The 18,535-nt window shown below is 38.7% G+C and overlaps 1 protein-coding gene across 1 annotated transcript in view; it reads right to left on the bottom strand.

Annotated features, from left to right (window-relative positions):
* PHLDB2 (pleckstrin homology like domain family B member 2) overlaps positions 1–18,535 on the bottom strand; it is a 114,211-nt gene that overhangs the window by 18,214 nt on the left and 77,462 nt on the right. The window contains exons 9-12 of the mRNA XM_006763605.2: positions 15,801–15,890; positions 12,461–12,604; positions 9,531–9,671; positions 8,229–8,328 (exon numbers count right to left, since the gene is read on the bottom strand). Coding sequence (XP_006763668.1) covers positions 8,229–8,328; positions 9,531–9,671; positions 12,461–12,604; positions 15,801–15,890 — 475 coding nt within the window. The remainder of the gene's footprint in view (positions 1–8,228; positions 8,329–9,530; positions 9,672–12,460; positions 12,605–15,800; positions 15,891–18,535) is intronic.

The raw sequence follows: 18,535 nt of genomic DNA, 5'->3' as shown, positions 1-18,535 counted from the left end.
AGTGGATCACTTGACACTTTCCTATGCCATTCCCACATCTCTGCACAAGTGAGACTAATATTATCAGCACACACAGAAACACAAGAAAACCAAAACAGAAATACAGTGAAAGGCCCTGAATCCTTTCAAAATAGCTGGGTTCATGTCAGGGCAAAATGACTCCTAATGATAGGCAACAGTAGGGTCTTAGGGCAGTCACCTTTTCAATGATATTCATATTTAAGGGATACTCGATCTGGTCATAAAAGAGCAGGTGAATCATTGAGGTGTAGGATTTGAGACACTTATCATTTACTCATCATCACTAACACTTTCAATCTGGTTAAGAGACAAACTGTACATTTTTCTCATTCTTTTTTTAAAATTTCCTTATTTGCCACTACTTATTTAAAATATTTAGAGTCAGCAATCCTTCCAATGGTTGTACTCCGCCTAATTACTGTACATACAGTAAGTCCTAACATCATCGATAGATTCTTGAAACTGTGGTGAAACGACCACACGAAAACCAGTTTTCTCACAGGCTAATTGATATAAACACGAGTTAAGTTTCTATGGCATCTCATCAATGCTATAACAAAACATCATTATTCAAGGACCTATAGATATAGTTGTCTTATTTTTTCATCTGAACCACCAGCCCTCCATCAGTTGGTGATATTGACCACATGACAATGTAGGAGCTACATCAATAGCAGCAAAAGTACCATTACTAAGAGGTGTTCTCCTTACCCTGGTGCCTGGTCAGCTGTGAATTAGGTCATTGCCTTTACTTTGCATTATTGCTACAGCTTGTTCTGTAGTAGCTGATTTGGGGCATCATAAATCAAGTTTTTCTTTCCTTTCAATTCTCTATGTACCATACACTCAGGAAGCAGGGGTCATACTGATAAACAATTTCTTATATTCATTCATTGCTTTAGCCAGTACTGTAGTTTGCAATCTCTTTCTCTGAGTAAACTGACTATTAGATCTATTAAGAGCACACAATTGGCCCATTTGAATTTTGCCTCTTTCCTTGTGCTCTGCTTATCATTCACTGAGGCTTTGAATTGGCAATGAAATGTCCAAAAGCCGGCAAGAGAGTGAGAGAAGGCAAGTGGTTTCAAACAGCTTCCTCCACTGTTGATTAAACGTTTCAATTTAAAACCAGAGCTACATCCATGATGCAAAGCATCACACACCAAAGGCTATTATAGAGGGATTTCAGTTCTATGAGTTTTCACGCATTAAAATTTGGAACAGTTTTAGGTACCTAAGTGAAAATATGTTAATTCAGATAAGGCCTCTTCTGGAAAAAAAGTTTTTGTAGTATAAATTATAATTATCCTATATAATAAAAGCATAATAATAAAAGGGTAATATGCAAATTGACCCTAACAGCAGAACGGCCAGGAACGACTGGTCGCTATGATGTGCACTGACCACCAGGGGGCAGATGCTCAATGCAGGAGGTCAGTCTGCTCCCACAGGGGGAGCTTCACTCAGCCACAAGTCAGGCTGACAGCTGCAAGTGCAGCGGTGGTGGCGGGAGCCTCCATGGCAGCATTACGGATATCTGACTGCAGTTTAGGCAGGGAGCGGGCCTGAGCTGCAGTTGGAGATCCCCCAAGGGCTCCTGGGCTGCCAGAGGGATGTCTGACTTCCAGCTTAAGCCTGATCCCCTGGGAAGCAGGCCTAAGCTGGCAGGTGGACATCCCCCGAGGGGTCCTGGACTGCGAGAGGGTACAGGCCAGGCTGAGGGACCCGCTGAGTGCATGAATTTTCATGCACCAGGCCTCTAGTCCTATATAATAAAAGCGTAATATGGTAAATTAGACTGGATGTCCTCCCGGATGTCCTTCCAGACAACCTTCCTGATGAAGCTGGGGCTGCGAGGGAAGCCTGGGTCCTGGGTGCCAGAGGGGAGATGGTGCCGGCAGCCAGGGGAAGGAAGGCCTACTCTTGCATGATTTTTGTGCAACAGGCCTCTAGTAAATTATAAATACCAACACACACATGCACGCGCACACGTTAAAGCTAAATATCAGTAAGGTAAGATGAAAAATATAAATGCACACCATGAGATTTTAGGCAGATTGCCATTACTTGTAGTGATTAATGCATAAAGCATTAAATGAAGTCAGTATAGTCATGAGAGTGGAGCATGTGCCTTTAAAAAATATAAGGCAAACAATTCATTACTCAAATATTTACCTTTGACATTTGAACTTTTAGAATTACTAATTGCTCCTTTAAAATTTTTTTTTAAAAAATTATTCATTAGGAAAAGGAGGAGGACAAAAAACTCACTAGAAATTATTTAAAAAGTTCATACATGTATCTTGCCTATGCTTTCAAAAGGTTTGTTGGCAAAGAAAAGTTCCACAGTGACACCAAGTACATGGATGACATTTCCTTGTTTTAGTATGAAAAACAAATCCCTAAAAGACAACCATGTAATTGAAAACATTCAAGAATTATCTGCTTGGCAGTGACATGTGCCATGCCTCAACTTCCCCTTTGCCTCCAGCTTTTCATAATGAGGAAAAGTCAATTCCTATGATGCAATAACACTTCCTTAGGAAAGCAGAAAGGAAGGTGAGTATATTTCTTCTTAAAACAATGCATGTCCTGCTCCTCAGATCTTCCAGGAGTCCTTTCCCCACCCCCAACCCCCTACCAAAAGTATCACAGAATAAGCAAATGAACTTAGTATCTTCAGGTGAGGCTAAAATTACTCAAAATTTTCAGATGCCAGCATGAGGAAAAGCTATGTGAGAAGGTGTACGGTGCTAAGGATTGCACACGTAAATTTCCCAGATCACCCATTATTTGTTGAGGTTTGGCTCTATGTCTTAGAGAACCTTCCACCATTCGAGTGGTAAAATAATCCTTACATTTTCATGGCAACTTAAATGAAAAAGCCAGCTGCCAATGAGCATGTCTTTCACAATGCAGGACTTTCGTTTCCTGCGGACCCAATGTGAATGGAAATGTTCTATCTTACGAAGCTTCTCATTTCTCCCAACAGGCAATGTTTTATTGACCACGATGAACTCAACTGTCACTTGGCTTAGCCTCCTCCCTCCTGAACAATTAAAAAAAAACCCACACCAAGTTGCCCTTGCTATTACAAATAAGGCCATGGAGCTCTCCTCTGTGGCTCTGGAATTGTGCCAGGGCGATTCCAAAGAGCTGGCTTTGGGATTCAGGCTCAGGCTTGGCCATCCAAAGGTGTAGGTACTTTCATTAGAGGAGGGGGAGGGCACCCTGGTAGGAGGCCTGAGTGGTGCTGGTGCAGTGAGGTAGCACAGAGGACATACTTATGTCCTGTTCATCACAGATTCCCTATTTAGTTAGCATATGGATGTCAGGAAATAAAGAATCACTCAATGAATTCATGTTCTCATCTATAAATGGCAACCAAATTAGTGGCTAAGTAAAGAAGTGGAATGCATTTACTTTCCAAATTAAGTAAGTGGATTGGGAAAAACGAGGCTTTTCCAACCCCTGAGACTGCTTGTTTTGAGTTATGAAGCAAGAATAACATGCAGCAGTGGACAGCATCTAAAAAGTAAAAAGGGCCTTGTAGATGCTTCAAATCCTTCCTGTCTGGATAGAAAAAGCTATTTAAAAGGGCATTTTATAGGGTTTATAAAGTGAGGCCTGACATCTGAGACCAGTAGCTAAGCATGGCACATACAAGGACCCCAAACAACTCAACTCTCTTCACTGCCCAAGAAGAGCCAATATTCTGCACATGCAAGGTCCACTTATTATTAGTTTTAGTGCCAGCCTCTGTGAATTCTGGGTAATTGGACCTAAGAAGTCCTGTGTGAGCTGATCACTATGAGATACACAGTCTTGCTCATATCTTCCAAATGTGTGGTATATACTTTAAGTGCCTATCTAGGCCTTAATATAGAAATGACTTAAAATTATAACCTGGGTTTAAGAGGACAAAATCAATCCATACTTCTGGCAATTCAGCCTTTCATAGCTCACCTGCTGAGAAATTCATTCTTCCTAACCATATTCCACAGCCGGAAGATGAAGGCACAGGACAAGTCAGGAATGAAGAGAATGACAGAGAAAGGGAAAAAGATACAAGATCAAAAAGGATGACCAGAGGACAGGAAAAATATACGACATTTCAACATGCAGTCATTGTCGGTGTTAGTGACGACAACAGATTGACAAGGCAAGATGTTCACATCTTTAGATTAAATCTGAGTTTATAGAGAAGAACTCAAGAAGCTAAAAAAACACAAACAATAAGCTTATAATACATGCACACAGTCAAAAAAGATTTCTTAAGGAAAAAAAAATCTTTCACATACATCAGTCAACCAGAAAATAGGGAGAATAAAAACATGATTATAGCTATAAAACAGTTCATTTTTTCCCATGCAGACAGTTAACAAATTGTTTTTAAGAGCGAAGGTTTGTAAAATGTCATTCAATTATTTGAAGCAGTGTCCATCAAATTGTATAACTCAGTTCCCTAATATCCTACATCTCTATCAGCTAGCCACAGTAATTACATCTTATTGATTCAGGCCAGCTGGTTAAACTGTTCTTCACTCTCCACTAAGTCTTTCACATGAAATAGTCTTACATGGAATGATTAAGTAGGAGCCCTTTAAATCTTTCCATCTTCCCACGCAGCCTGCTTTATTTATACCCGGTCTTTATAAAGGAGTAACCTCATGTCTTACACTTAGCCTATTTCTAGATCCTGAGTGTTACAAAACAATGCTTCCAAAGCACTCACGCTTCCTGCATGGTCTGTCCTTGTCATAAAAAAAAGCAAAACAAAGAAGGTCATGCAGCTGCCTGTGAATGAATGGCAGCTGCACCCTGCAAGGGTGCAATGATTTTTCTCCATTGTGTAAAAGGAATAATCATCAGACTAAAAATCTGCCATTGTATAGTTTTAATTCTGATCATTTCTTAAAGATGACTTCACATTGACCTTTCACTATTAGCTGGAAACAAAAACACCACACAAGGAGGTTGTCATACCTTTCTTGGACTTTCCTGCATTAAACAAAAGACAAAAGGACAAAGATTTCATTCATTCTAAAGCTCAAAAAGCAATAGTTCACAAGTTGTACAAAAGCCAATAACCATTACAACTTTAAGAGCCGAGTTCCTGGGTTGAATGCTTTCAACTCTGCCCTCGAGGACCTTTGTCTGCATGATTCACATTGTTGGTTCCATTAAAACAATGCTGATTGCGGGGATGGCTTATACTTACACCATGGTCCTTGATGTATCCGTGATGCACAAACAGCAAAAAAATAGTTCATTTAAGTTAACTGTGTAAGTCAACAAAAATGGTAAGATCTATTACATTTGAGTTGATGAAAATGTGTTAGATCCACACTTTTTCAAAACCATGAAATTTTACTTGTATTTTAGTGCTCGTGAGACAATTCTAAATGAAATGATGATTTAACCCTCCAAGTCACTGGGCCACCAGTATGGGCTCAATAGAAAATCCTGCCAAATTTAAGGTCTGCTGTGGCTCTAAGAACTGCGGCCCCCAACCCCTCGTCCTCCACATGGGGGAGCCACGGGAGACAGGCTGGCCTCACAAGACACATCTCATACATTTGGATCAACACACACGATGCTTCTCCATTTCCTCAGAAGCCGTCTCATCAGCACCAAGAAACGCTTTAAGGAACACCACTTTAGCTGCAGTAGGAAGACTGACGCGGCAGCCTTCTCGGGTGTACCAAAGACCTACCAGCGACGAACCAGAGCAAAAAGATCAAAGACAGTATTTTACAGAGGGCACTTCCCTAAGGTGACCTAAGAGAATCAGATCAATTTTCCTGTATGAATGTAGCTTAGGGATTCCCATTATTTGGAGGGAAAACAAAGACTAGAATATTAGAGATGAAACATCCCTTCGTTTCACCGTATTCTCACGAGGGTCATCTTACATGATAATGTTAATAGCTCTTATTTTTACAAATCCATGTAGTATAAAGGTCTCGTTTTCCTTACTCTCTATTTTAAGAAAATGTTTTTAAAATAAAATATGGTATTGGGGCCAATCCAAGCTTTGATGTCTTCAGCCACTGAGAAAAAATACATTTAAAAAGAAGTCTATAAATATTGCAGAAAAATGCTTCAATAAAACATAGTCTTGACTCAAATAAACAGTAATAAATGAGAGCTAAAAGGTACTTTTATGTTTATTATTTATAAATCATAAGAGCTATTTTTAGCTTCAGAACTTATTGTAAAACAAAAATAACAGGCCCTGGCTGGGCAGCTCAGTTGGTTAGAGCATCATCCCAACATGCCAAGGTGGCAGGTCTGACCCCTGGTCAGGGCACATACAAGAATCAACCAATGAATACATACATAGGATAAATAAGTGGAACAAAAAATCGACATCTCTCTCTTTCTCTTTCTAAAAATCCATACATAAAACTTAAAAAAGAAAACTCAAAAGTTCAATCAAATGTATTTTATTTAAATGTAACATAAACCTATCATACATTACAAACCTCTCTTCTGACTACTACACACTCTATTAACTATTAACTAATTTCTAATAATGATTCAAAAACCCCGCTCAAGCTCTAGCTTGTTGCTCAATGGTTAGAGCACTGGCTCTCAGACTGAAGAGTTACAGGTTCAATTCCAGTCAAGGGCACATGCCTTGGTTGCAAGCTTGATCCCCTACTCCGGGTCAGGGCAAGTGTGGGAGACAACCAATTGATGTGTCTTTCTCACATCACTGTTTCTCACTGTCTCTCCCCCTCCCTTCCGCTCTCTCTAAAAATGAATGGAAAAAATATCCTTTGATGAGGATTAACAACAAAAAAAGGAAAGAAAAAACAAACAAACCTCATTCAAGTGATATATATGTATATATACAAAAGTTATACACATACATATACACATCACACATACATACATATATATATACATACCAAAATGTATATATTTTTTTCCTTTTTTTTTGTCTGATAGAAAACCGGTGATTATCCCCTGATACCATTGGCAGAGAGGCTGAGCAGTCAGGATGGAATCCCAGCCTGCTTGGAGGGAAGAGATTCAATCCCACTGGAACATGAATTACATTTAGGGGCCACATGCCCACCACTCTATCAGCATCTGCATTTACATCCTTTCACACCTCCATCACATTTACCACATTTTACTGAAATTATCTGTTATGTGTCTTTTTCCCTCACTAGACTATAAGCATTTCTAGGGCAAGAATCATGTCTTTCATTTGCATTCTTGGTCTCTAGCACCCTGCCTATTCAAAAGTGAGAGCCAGCCAGGCCGGTGTGGCTCAGTGGTTGAGTGTCGACCCATGAACCAAGAGATCACAGTTCAATTCTGGGTCAGGGCACATGCCTGGGCTCAATCCCCAGTAGGGTGTGTACAGAAGGCCGCCAATCAATGATTCTCTCTCATCATTGATGTTTCTATCCCTCTCTCTTCCTCTCTCTGAAATCAACAAAACATTTAAAAAAGTGAGGGCCAATACGAGTATAAGTAGTTGACCTAAGCGACTGTGTTAACACAATAAATCTAATCTCAAGAAGACTCTCACAGTTGGAACTGTATTTTAGCTATTTCTTCTAGCCCAGAAAGACTATTTGAGAACCCATTATAAGTGCAATGCATTTTTACAAAGAAATAAAATACCCTGAGAATCAAAGTCTACCTGAAACCTAACAACCACATTAGAAGAAAGGCTCAAACCACATTAAAAGGCCTCGGGGAGTCTGTCCTGGGCCACTGGTGCTCCATTTACTGTGTCAGTTCAATGAATCTTTAGCACATGTTTCAACACAGTGGCTCAGCCACAAACCAGGTGAGTGACTTAGGGTCTCTCTTTTCTTTCTACCTATAAAATGCAAAGGTTAGCAATTCTCTAGGGGCATTACTGGTTTGAGAATACTATTACTAATAAATTTATGAAGTGCAAAATTTGAAACATACCAGTCATATGTGTATATAGGAAAAGTTACCTTAGTACCACAATAACATTATCTATCTATCTATCTATCTATCTATCTATCTATCTATCTATCATCTATCATCTATCTATCTATCTATTTCTTCCCTAAAGGGGACACATTAAGAGTAAAATCGAGGACTTTGCTTGCTGCCCTTTTAATGATCCTCAACCTTGCTTTCCCTTCCTCTCTCTGTAGAATTCTTATGCTTAACAAAAGGCATCCCATTTGATTTTTAAAGTGACATACCTCTGAGCATCCTCCGAGATTCTGAGTCTTTGGTCATGGTTGCCAGCGAGTGAGGGAGCACGCTGCCACAGCTGTTGCTCTGTCCCAGGGGCAAGTGAGCCTGCGAGAACCGGGAGGAAACACTTCAGGCAAACTGCAGCCCGGTGGTCCTTCAGGACACGGCCACATCCCTGTTTCCATGGCGCCTATCTAAGCACAGAGGGCAGGACAGGAAGGTCTTCCAACCCGTTTGTGGATACTCAGTGATAAAGACCAGTCACTGTCCCTCCCAAGGAGCTCCATGGAAGTCTTCACATCACAGTAGTTCCTCCAGTGGCAGCAATTCCAAAAGACAAGGGAAACACTTGTTCTCCAAAACCACCATTGAGAGCAACTCAAAGTTCTGCATGCATAAGGAGCAGAGGGCAGAGGCAGGGGCAGGAACGTGCAGGGCATGCACCAGGACAGAGCAGACCTACCCTGTGACACAGGCGCCAATTTCCACCTCCCCCAGTTATCTAATGGGCTGAAACCTGGAGAAATCTATAAACTCCTCCAGTGGTTCTAGAACTCTCTTTAATAGCAAAACACTTTACGTAAAATATTCTTGGAACACCAGTTTATAAAACAGGACACCAGTTTAAAACAACGTGATTCTGACTAAGGTCAAAGGAAGAGCCCCAAAGCCTGTCCTCTCAGCGCCTCCTTGTCACCTCCCTTTCCTCCTCTTCCTGCAATGACCCTCAGGCATATCAGCAGAACATAAATGAGGGTTTAGGCATCAGACCATATGGTTCATATTCCAGCTTCATGACTAACCAACTAAGGGCACTTGGGCTAGTCACTTAGCTTCTTTATACCTCAGTTTACCCATATGTACAATGAGGATAGCAATTAGTATCTCTACTGAATAGTCTTGCTGGATTTTCAAATAAGACAATCCACCTAAAGCACTTAGCCCAGTGTCAGGTTCAGAAATGACTCAATAAAAAATCTGGTCCTATTATTCCTATAATTCAGAGCTTGTATCTTCCAATTTCCAGCGGTGGGATGCAGCCACAGGAGTCTGCCACATGAATGCCACCTACTACTTATGTGGTGGTGGCAGAAAAAACCCTGGGCCAGGTTCTTTGGTCCCAGAGCATACAATTCCAAATGTCCTCTGAATAAGACAGAAAATGCAATTTAGTCATAATGTCTGCCCAACAAGCAAACTTAATGATTTATTATTTAGCATTTTCTTTAAGGACCTTTGAGCATCTGTCAACATAAGGACGAGAAGACTCCCTGAATGTGAAGCCCACAGTTCTCCCCATGTCCTACCTTCGGGGCGGTGCTTCTCCCCATAGTAGCACTGCTGAAGTGTGGGGATATGGAAGGAGTGCTTTTCTTTCGAGGCAAAGTGTCACTCAGATAGAGGCCTTCTTTATGCTGTTTTTTCCTTTCTTCCAGACTTCTAAAGTGCTTTAAATGCAAATGTAAAGCAGAATAGCAAAACTTGACTAATTGCAACAGGTCACTGAAGAAATTAAGAAGTATGCATTTACCAAGAAGTTTGGGAATTTTAACAAAATTTTTAAAAATCCAACTCATACTTGTGTTCACTAACAGACTTGGGCTAGCTAGCATTCGGTAAGATGCACAGGCAGTAGAAGAATTTTTTACTGAACCTAGAAACAAAAGGAAAAAAAAATTCCACCTTTCAGTCTCATAGTTAGTGCCTGCTGCCTTGGGGCCTCAGGACAACTTACAAATGATTATGATGGTCGCCATGTGGATGGCGGAACAGCCAGTGGACAAAGCAAGTAAGCAGTTTCTCCCCTTGTCTGTTTGGACAGTTCTGTGTGGTGGCACAGATCCCCCAGTGTGAGGAGAACAAGAAAAGGGAGAAGGAAGAAGACGGAGAGAAAGAGCAAGTAAACAGGGGAGCTGTTTTAAAGTTGGAATAATATTTCAGTCACATAAACACACTCCAAATCAGCATGACGTTTCCATAAAAGGCATGCTTCTCGGTTACTCTTTTATTTCAAAAAGATCTTGGCCAAGAAGCCCCTAGAATAATCCCTCACATAAAAAAACAAAACCCTCCTGTTGACTATTCCTTTTTCTTTCCCTTTCAGATTCCTAAGGCAAAAATTTGCCAACTTGACATTTATCCAAAATTTCCTTGGCCTCTCAAAAAAAAAAGTCTTCAATAGTGAAGTTATTTCCTAGTTAAAGCTTCTGTAGGTTTGATCATCGTTATCCTCAGCTTGGGCTTTTGAAAGATGTAAAAATTAATGCAAATTTGAGTTACCAAATTCCTTCTTCTTCTTTACATGTGCCAATTATGAAACATATCTGCATGTTTACTTTAACATTATCTACTTATAGTAGCTAATACTTACTAACCTAAAAGTACTGGGGAGATAAAGTCCTTTAACAGAGAGTAAAGAAACCTTCATGAAATGTAAGGGCTGGCGCGGCACAGCAGGGCTTGCCTATTTTGGGGAATCTAGTGTCTGTGCTTCCTTATGATCTTCTGGGGCCCAATTCACATAGGAATTTGATTATAATTTAAAGGAGGCTCATAACAGGTTTTTCTAAACACAAGCATACATAGGCACTGAATGTCGTAAAAGGAGGGCAACGTTAAGAATTACAAAAATATATATTTTAATCTGGTCAATATAAACTGTTGTCCTATGGCCCCAAAACACTACTGGGGTGACACTGGACAAGCTATTTACTATACTTGAGCCTCAGTTCCCTCAATGTCAATATGCAGTTAATTCATATTTCATGGGATATTTGAAGGGAGAAATGAGAAGTTTATTTGTAAAATGTTTAGGAAATTTTGACACAGAGTAAAGGTGTGACGTCTATTATGGTTTCAATAATGTATAAAAATGTGTGTTGACACAGCAACTTTTATACCATGGGTTTTATGGAAATAATAATTATTATTTTGAAAAGACCCAAGATAAGTTACAATATTTTGGTTGAGTGAAAACTAATGTATGAGGATATAAAATTAGCTCAAATATATCAAAACTTAGGAGAGGACAGTCAAGGTCCCAAAGGTATAACATTCCCCACACCCTTAGGCCTCACTAAATGTCCTTTAAAAAGAAAATCAGCAAAGGAGTATGCACCTTGTCTTTTTTAAGAAATTTCTTTGCAAAAGTTGAAGGTAAGATTTCCAAGCTCTGAACACCAGTTCCTAATTACCTGTTGCTCCTGCTGCTGCTGCCTTCTGTGTTTCTTAGCTGGCAGAGGAGGAGGTGTGTCATTTAAAGGGAAGGGATTGACAGACGGAGCCATGACTTCAGGCCAAGGGGCTGATGGAGGTTGAGTGACAGGATGAGGAGAAAGGGTAGAAGGAAACATAAATCCAGGACAGACAGGTGATCTTTGCTTTATGGAGAAAAAAAAAAGTATACATGTGTCCATACAAAATGAAAGAATAATGACAAAGAAATGAAATAAACAATCTCATTGTTCTCTTTTTCTTATATTTTAATCAAGAAATCACAAATGATAGGCTGTATCTTTCCATTTAGCCTCTAGTGAAAACTCCAACCTGCAAGCAACTTAGATCAACAGACGGTATTTTAACTTATTATTATTTGCCCCTTTCCAGATGTTTTAGAAAGACATAACATTAAAAAAATCCATACTGCAAAATGTAACAGAAAATAAAATTGCCCTAGCCAATTTGGCTCAGTGGACAGAGTGTCGGCCTGTGGACCAAAGGGTCCTGGTTTGATTCTGATCAAGGGCACATACGTTGGCTGCAGGGCCCTCCCTGACCCGGGCCCTGGTCAAGGCTCATGCAGGAGGCAACCAATCAATGTGTTTCTCTCACATCGATATTTCTCTCTCTCTAAAATCAATGGAAGAATATCCTCAGGTGAGGATTAAAAAAAAGAAAAAGAAAACAAAATCAAACTGGAAAGGTGATTCAAACCAACAATTTTAGAAAGACTTTTGATTTTTAAGAAAGCTAGATCAGGTTAGAGTACTCAGATATAGAGTTTATGATTTTGAACTTACTTCTAGTAGTCCACTCTGTCCCATATATTTCATGGTTTCTTGTATTACAATTGGTAGAGCAGTCCCCCCAAATTGGTATGTTTTTCAAACTCAACATCACTTTGACCCTCTGGTCAACCAGACGTGTATTTGTCACAAGTGCCCTCATTTTCAGTTAACCAGGGTTAATTTTTGACATGAGGAAAGCAGTGAATGAATGAAATGTCATGCCAACACACCTCTTTATTTTGTGGCTGGCTCACCAGTACAGCTGTGGTAGGCCCAGTGGCAACAGCATCAGCGTCAGCAGGGAACTGAGTGGAAGGGGATAGATTCGTGGAATTGCCACATGGCTCATTAATTTCATTTACACTGATATAGCCCTAAAAGGAGGAATTTAGAAATTAAACACAAAGAAAGCAAAAGCTGAGGCATGCGAGAGTATTAATGCTCTAATATAATGGAGTTAGCTTAGAGCGGCACGGCCAGATATCTGTGGTATTATCAAATGCTTCATCAGGGAGTTATCAGCAATTAAAATGGATTTACAGTGCTTAATCATGAAAAATGATATTCCAAACATTAAAAACAATTTTCCCGTTGAAATTATAAATAACCCAACATCATCCATTTTAAAATACCCGGTGGTATCACCTTTCATTTTGTTGACTGATGAGGTTGTCATTACACAACATTTAAAAAAATCACACACAAATCAGAGATATAAAATTGACAATGTAGTCATTCACTCTCTATTTCAAGAGCCTTTTCCACATTATTTTTAGATTTTTCTCTCTTCTTCTGTTTCCTGATAAATTAAAGTGTGAGTGAATGTGGGCTGAGGGCTACTGGTTTTTGCTCTAAGTCATTTATAAAACAATAATTTATTTGTAATGGAATCCAACTTTTAGGCATATCAATTAAATGAGAATAAGAAGTACACTGTCCTCTAGTGTGCTTCTCCTAGCAAGACACATGAACACACACACACACACGCACACACACACACACACACACACACACAAACATCCTAAGGTGGAGTTGCAGTTTGAGGATGTTTCAATTCAAGGCAGCTCCCCCAACTCCCACTCTACCCCTAAGACAGAGAATTTCCAGTTACTTTAAATTCAATGATTCAATTTTGGCTTCAGCATAAATACCCATAAGTCAAAGTCTATCATCTTCAAACTCCTGAATTTATATTTGAGGAAAAGGCACTTGCAAATTTTCATGGAAAGTAATTGTACAGACCAATCATGATTTTCACCACACCAATAAAGCAGTATGAAAAAAGAATAAAGAGTAGAAAATAGTATCTCTTTCAAAGGTAAAATAGTGTTAAACACTTAGGTTCCTCTATTAGCCCATCAATCTTTTTAAAAAATGGCTCAAACAAAGGCAAAATAACATTATGCTGATGAAGCAAAAATTCCAGGCTAGAAAGCAAGGCTTTACCGAGAATTGTAATTATGAGAAAGTAGAGAAAGTGGGAATTGACTGTTTATAAATTGTAGGTATCAAAATGCTGCTGAATTAGTCTCTCACTTCAGATAGAGGCAATAAATACTATGTAAAGTTTTATAAGATTAAATGGAAAAAAGGCAGTAAAAAACTGGGTTGTCCAAATTTCATTTTATCTTTGATAATGAATCAGAAATGAAGAGTAACAACTTTTGAGTTATTCTTTTTCTCAGTTGATAGTAGAATTTTCATAAACAATAAAACCAAATTAATTTATTAAAAAATGTATGAAGCTTGTCAAAAGTAGGAATTGTTTAAAAGTTAGATATAAATTTACCACTCCTTAAAAACAGAGAGAGTGAGAAAGAGAGAGTAAAGTCAGAAAGAAAAAAAATCAAAACAACTTGTGAGTCAAGTTGATTTGGTCCATGAAAGAGAACACATAGCTACTCAAAAGAGTTGCAGACACATAAAAATAATAAATCCAAATAACCTTTTGAAACCAGGAAGTCTGCAGAGAAAAAGAACAACTCACTCATTAATAGAAAAGGAAAGATTTTATTCTTCTACTAAGAGATAAAGAGACCTTGGAGCCTACTTAATACCTTGGATGCTATAAGCCTTTCAGACTCACTGTGTCCAGACTCAAACTGCTTATCTTCCCTCTTGAACCTATTCTTATCCGAGTATCCATCTCATTATTCAAACTGGAATAATGATATGACTCCTGACACCTTCTTTAATTTACTTCATCCCCACATCCAGTCTATCAACAAGAACTGTCACCTCTGGTTCCAAGATCCTATATCCGCATCCAGCTAATTCTCTCCATTTCTGTGCCATTGCTTGACTCTGAGCCCCCGCATCTCCAGCCTATACTATTCCAATCACCACCACTCTGGCTTCCTGGCATCTCCTGCTCCTCCTCCTAATCCAGTAGAGCAGCTCAGAGTGATGCTTAACAAATGGATGTCAAGTGATGTCACCTCCCAGTTTAAAACCACTCAGGGGCTTCCCACCCATAGAAAATAAACCATGTTCCTTTAACATGGCTCATAAGACCTAGCCCCTGCCCACCTTGCTAACATTCTCTATTTGGCTACACTGCATTCACAACCACCCTTTGTCCACTGAATCTGCCAGTTCCGGGCTCTGAATTATGGGAGAGAAACTATGAAACTGAATCATCTAATAAAGCTTTTGTGGAAATAGTTCACAAATTGCGTCTGTGGTACACATTAAGCACACCTGTTATGTGATGAATATTTACTTCACATACCCTTCCTCCCCCCACCGCTCCTCCCCCCCAAAAAAAAATACTTTCTATGCAGGAATTCTTAACTCTGATGTCTTTTTAAAAGCAATTTATAAGTAAAGGGCTTGTTATTATGCAAATTTTTAGGTAGAAGCAAGCTTTTTCTTTAGCTTTTTGTAGAATATAAGTATAAAAAGTTTTCTTTCTTAGTCAAGGTTATACTTTTCTAAATTAGAGTTAAAACAGTCACCATTGTAGCAGTGTAGCTCTATAAAAAGATATTTAGGAAAGGAGAGTGTTAGGGTCTGGGGGAACATGGATGTTTGGAATAAAGAGTGTATATAGTTTAATATAAATAGGATTTTTCAATTTAGATGGAAAGTAGCAGAAATGACTTTGGGAGAAAAAAGAGAGAGAGAAAAGAAAGAAATCAGATTATCTTCTCAAATATAATGGGGAATTTTTATGTTTTAGGGGACTTAGAAGTAAAATAAAACAGAGGAAAAACTGAGAAAGGAAACTGCAGGAAGGAAAGAAGAGAATTTAAGACTAGTTTTTTTCTGGAACCTAAATATTTTGAAACTCTGAGTTAACTCACAATGTCATTGTCAAGCAAAGTATGCATGCACACACACACACACACACACACAAACACATACACACAGGGCATTTGTATAAGACACAAAAATAATCCCTTAAATTCTCAAAGCATAAATAATGAAAGGCAGGAAGGCTATCAACACATGGAGTACTTTCCTAAGTCATTTAAGCTCATGTCTTTCCTGTTCCGCTAATCGCAGAAGACTGAGGTGCACGTCTTGATGTCTAAGGTGATATGAGTGGACATGAAAATCACAGCTCACCTCTTTTAGAGTATTTGGGTTGACAGGAAACCCTTTCCCCCCAGAGAGGCTGGAGTATTTCTTTTCCAGATTACAAAGATTTTCCTTTTCCTGAAAGAACACAAAATCTATTAAGTTTAATCACCTTGGATTTCCCTGATGACTAAAGCTCTTTAATTTTTTTTCAGATGACTTCATATATCTTTTGTAAAGTGTTTATATTTAAGTCTTTTGCCTGCTTTAAAAAAATTATTTATTGGGTGTTTAAGTATTATTATTGAGTCATAGGAGTTTTTAATATATTCTGGATACAAGTTTTTTGCCATTTCCTCTTTAAAAAATCTCTTTCCTTACCCAGGGCACTTGCACTCCTATAATTTCTTCTGGAAATTTTATCACTTCAAGTTTTAAGTTTAGGTCTATGATCACCCTCAAATTAATTGATATGTATGGTGTGAGAATGGATGGTGTTGAGGTTCCTTTTCTTCCTTGTTTACCTAGTTGATCCAGCACTACCTGTTGTAAATACTTTCCTTTCTCTACTAGATTTCTTGGAGCCTTTGTAAAAAATGAATTAGCATATGTGCGGATCTACTTCTGGACTCTGTTTGTTTCCACTGATCTATACATCTATTTGCATGCTAGCACCACTCACACAAGTAGTCTTAAATCCTGCAGCTTTATAGTAAGCCTTGAAGTCAAATAGTATAAGTTCTCCAACTGTGCTCTTGTTCAAAGCTGTTTTGGCTATACTATACTGTTTACATTTTCATATACAGGCAATTTTCATATTTTGCAGAGTTAATGTTCCATTATGTTGCCATGAACACTGAATTAGTGAATGCAGAACCAGTGTCCCTAAAGGAATGACAGGGTTGGATAACTGTAAGCCTCTGTATTGATCAATCAGCAAATACACATAACTTTATTTTATGTGTATTTCTGTAAATGATGATCAACTTAATTTTAGCATCAACCTGCCAATCTCTACAAAATGTCTGTTGGGATTTTTATTGGGATTGAGCTGCATCTATAGATCAATTTGGGAAAGTAATTTTAATACTTATGAACCATAATTTTTACAATAGAATTATGTTTCATGTATTTTTAATAAGGAAATGGTATTTCTGTGAGGGTGCTTATCCATTTATAAAAATTTATCCCTAAGAAGCTTTTTCCTTTTCAGCTAAAATTTCAGAAACCACTTACATATTACACTATATAATTTAATCTGTGCTCTAGACTGTTATGTGAAAGGGTAAAACGGTGGTGGGGAGGCTAATGGTGCTGAAGCAGAGTTCATCCCTAGAGCAGCGGAAAGGAATGTCAACTACAGCTCCATTCAGAGGCTTGTAGGTGCTGAAGAAGCAAGAGGAGAGCCGCTGCCGGGGACTGGTATGGGTACAGAGGCACTTTGAGTGAACTTATAATTCTATATAAAACACTGATTTTCCTCTCTACAGCCTCATATTTTAATGTATTATCCGGGGCTTGTTTTTTTCCTGCACACCATTCTGGGTCCATCTCATAGGATCCCAAATGTCACCTTCTTATGTACTGGCCTGCATGCAAGGCTCAGTTGGGAGACTAGGCCCTTCAACTCAAATTTCTGGTGCCTTATTCATGAAATTAGACTATGGTCATATCAGGAAATCTGGTTGTGGAGGAATCCCTTTGCATGTAGCCACTTTAGGGGTTGGGGTGTGGACATGGTCCCTTTGAAAGTCATTCTTAAATTGCAATCCACTGCTCACTATTAAAAGGCACTTGCTTTGAAGGAAATGACTTTCCCCAAATTTCCAGGGCTGAAAAGGAAATACGTACTCTTTGCAGCATCATTATTAAATTATTCTTTTCTTTCACAAAGTGATCTTGTTCTCTCTGAGCTTGCTGGACAATGTGGTTGGCTTGCTTTTTCAATGCAGAAATTTTTTCCTGGCGGAAAAGAAGATGATCATAGAAAGATGCAAATCAGACATACAAAGGTTTGTCCTAGAAACAAGAGAAGAGGTGTTTATAGCTGGAATAACATTCTCATTGACGGTTGGCCGATTGCTACCCAGAGGCAGTTTCCTAGACGGCCAAGCTCGCGGCTTTTCCTGACCAAGGGCCAACACAGTTTGAGTGATTTGAAATCTATCTGAAGAACCCAGAAGTCAACAGGAAATCTTGTTTTAGACTACAAATGAATTTTTGGCATCATCTTGGGAGACGCCTTATGGGAAAAACAATGGAATTTCTTATTTAAACTGAGAGCGGGCATGGCATTCAAGGGGCTATTTCTAATGGTGACAAGCTATCAGCCAGCTTTGCGAACTATTGAGCAATGGACAGAGAAAGTTTCCAAATAGATTCTGTTCATACAATTATTCTGAAGCTAGTTACTATGACTGCAAAAGGAAGTAATTGAAAACAAATATCGAAATTTCTGATTTTCTCTAACTAGGTTTTCACATAAGAGAAAAAAAAGATATTATTTATAATTGCATCCACAGCATTAAGTAACAATGACAAACAAATATCGAAATTTCTGATTTTCTCTAACTCGGTTTTCACATAAGAGAAAAAAATAGATATTATTTATAAATGCATCCACAGCATTAAGTAACAATGATTGTAACATGTAATGTTTATCTAGTTTAAAGCACCATTTGGCTCCATAATCTGCCAAATGTGAATGTGATTAAACACTCAAAGACATTCAGGTGTAAAGACAGGCAGACAGACACATGCTATAGCTGTATTATTGATTATTA

Source organism: Myotis davidii, unplaced genomic scaffold, assembly GCF_000327345.1.
Source record: "Myotis davidii unplaced genomic scaffold, ASM32734v1 scaffold379, whole genome shotgun sequence".
Taxonomy (NCBI): domain Eukaryota; kingdom Metazoa; phylum Chordata; class Mammalia; order Chiroptera; family Vespertilionidae; genus Myotis; species Myotis davidii.
This window is presented reverse-complemented; position numbering and strand designations above follow the sequence as displayed.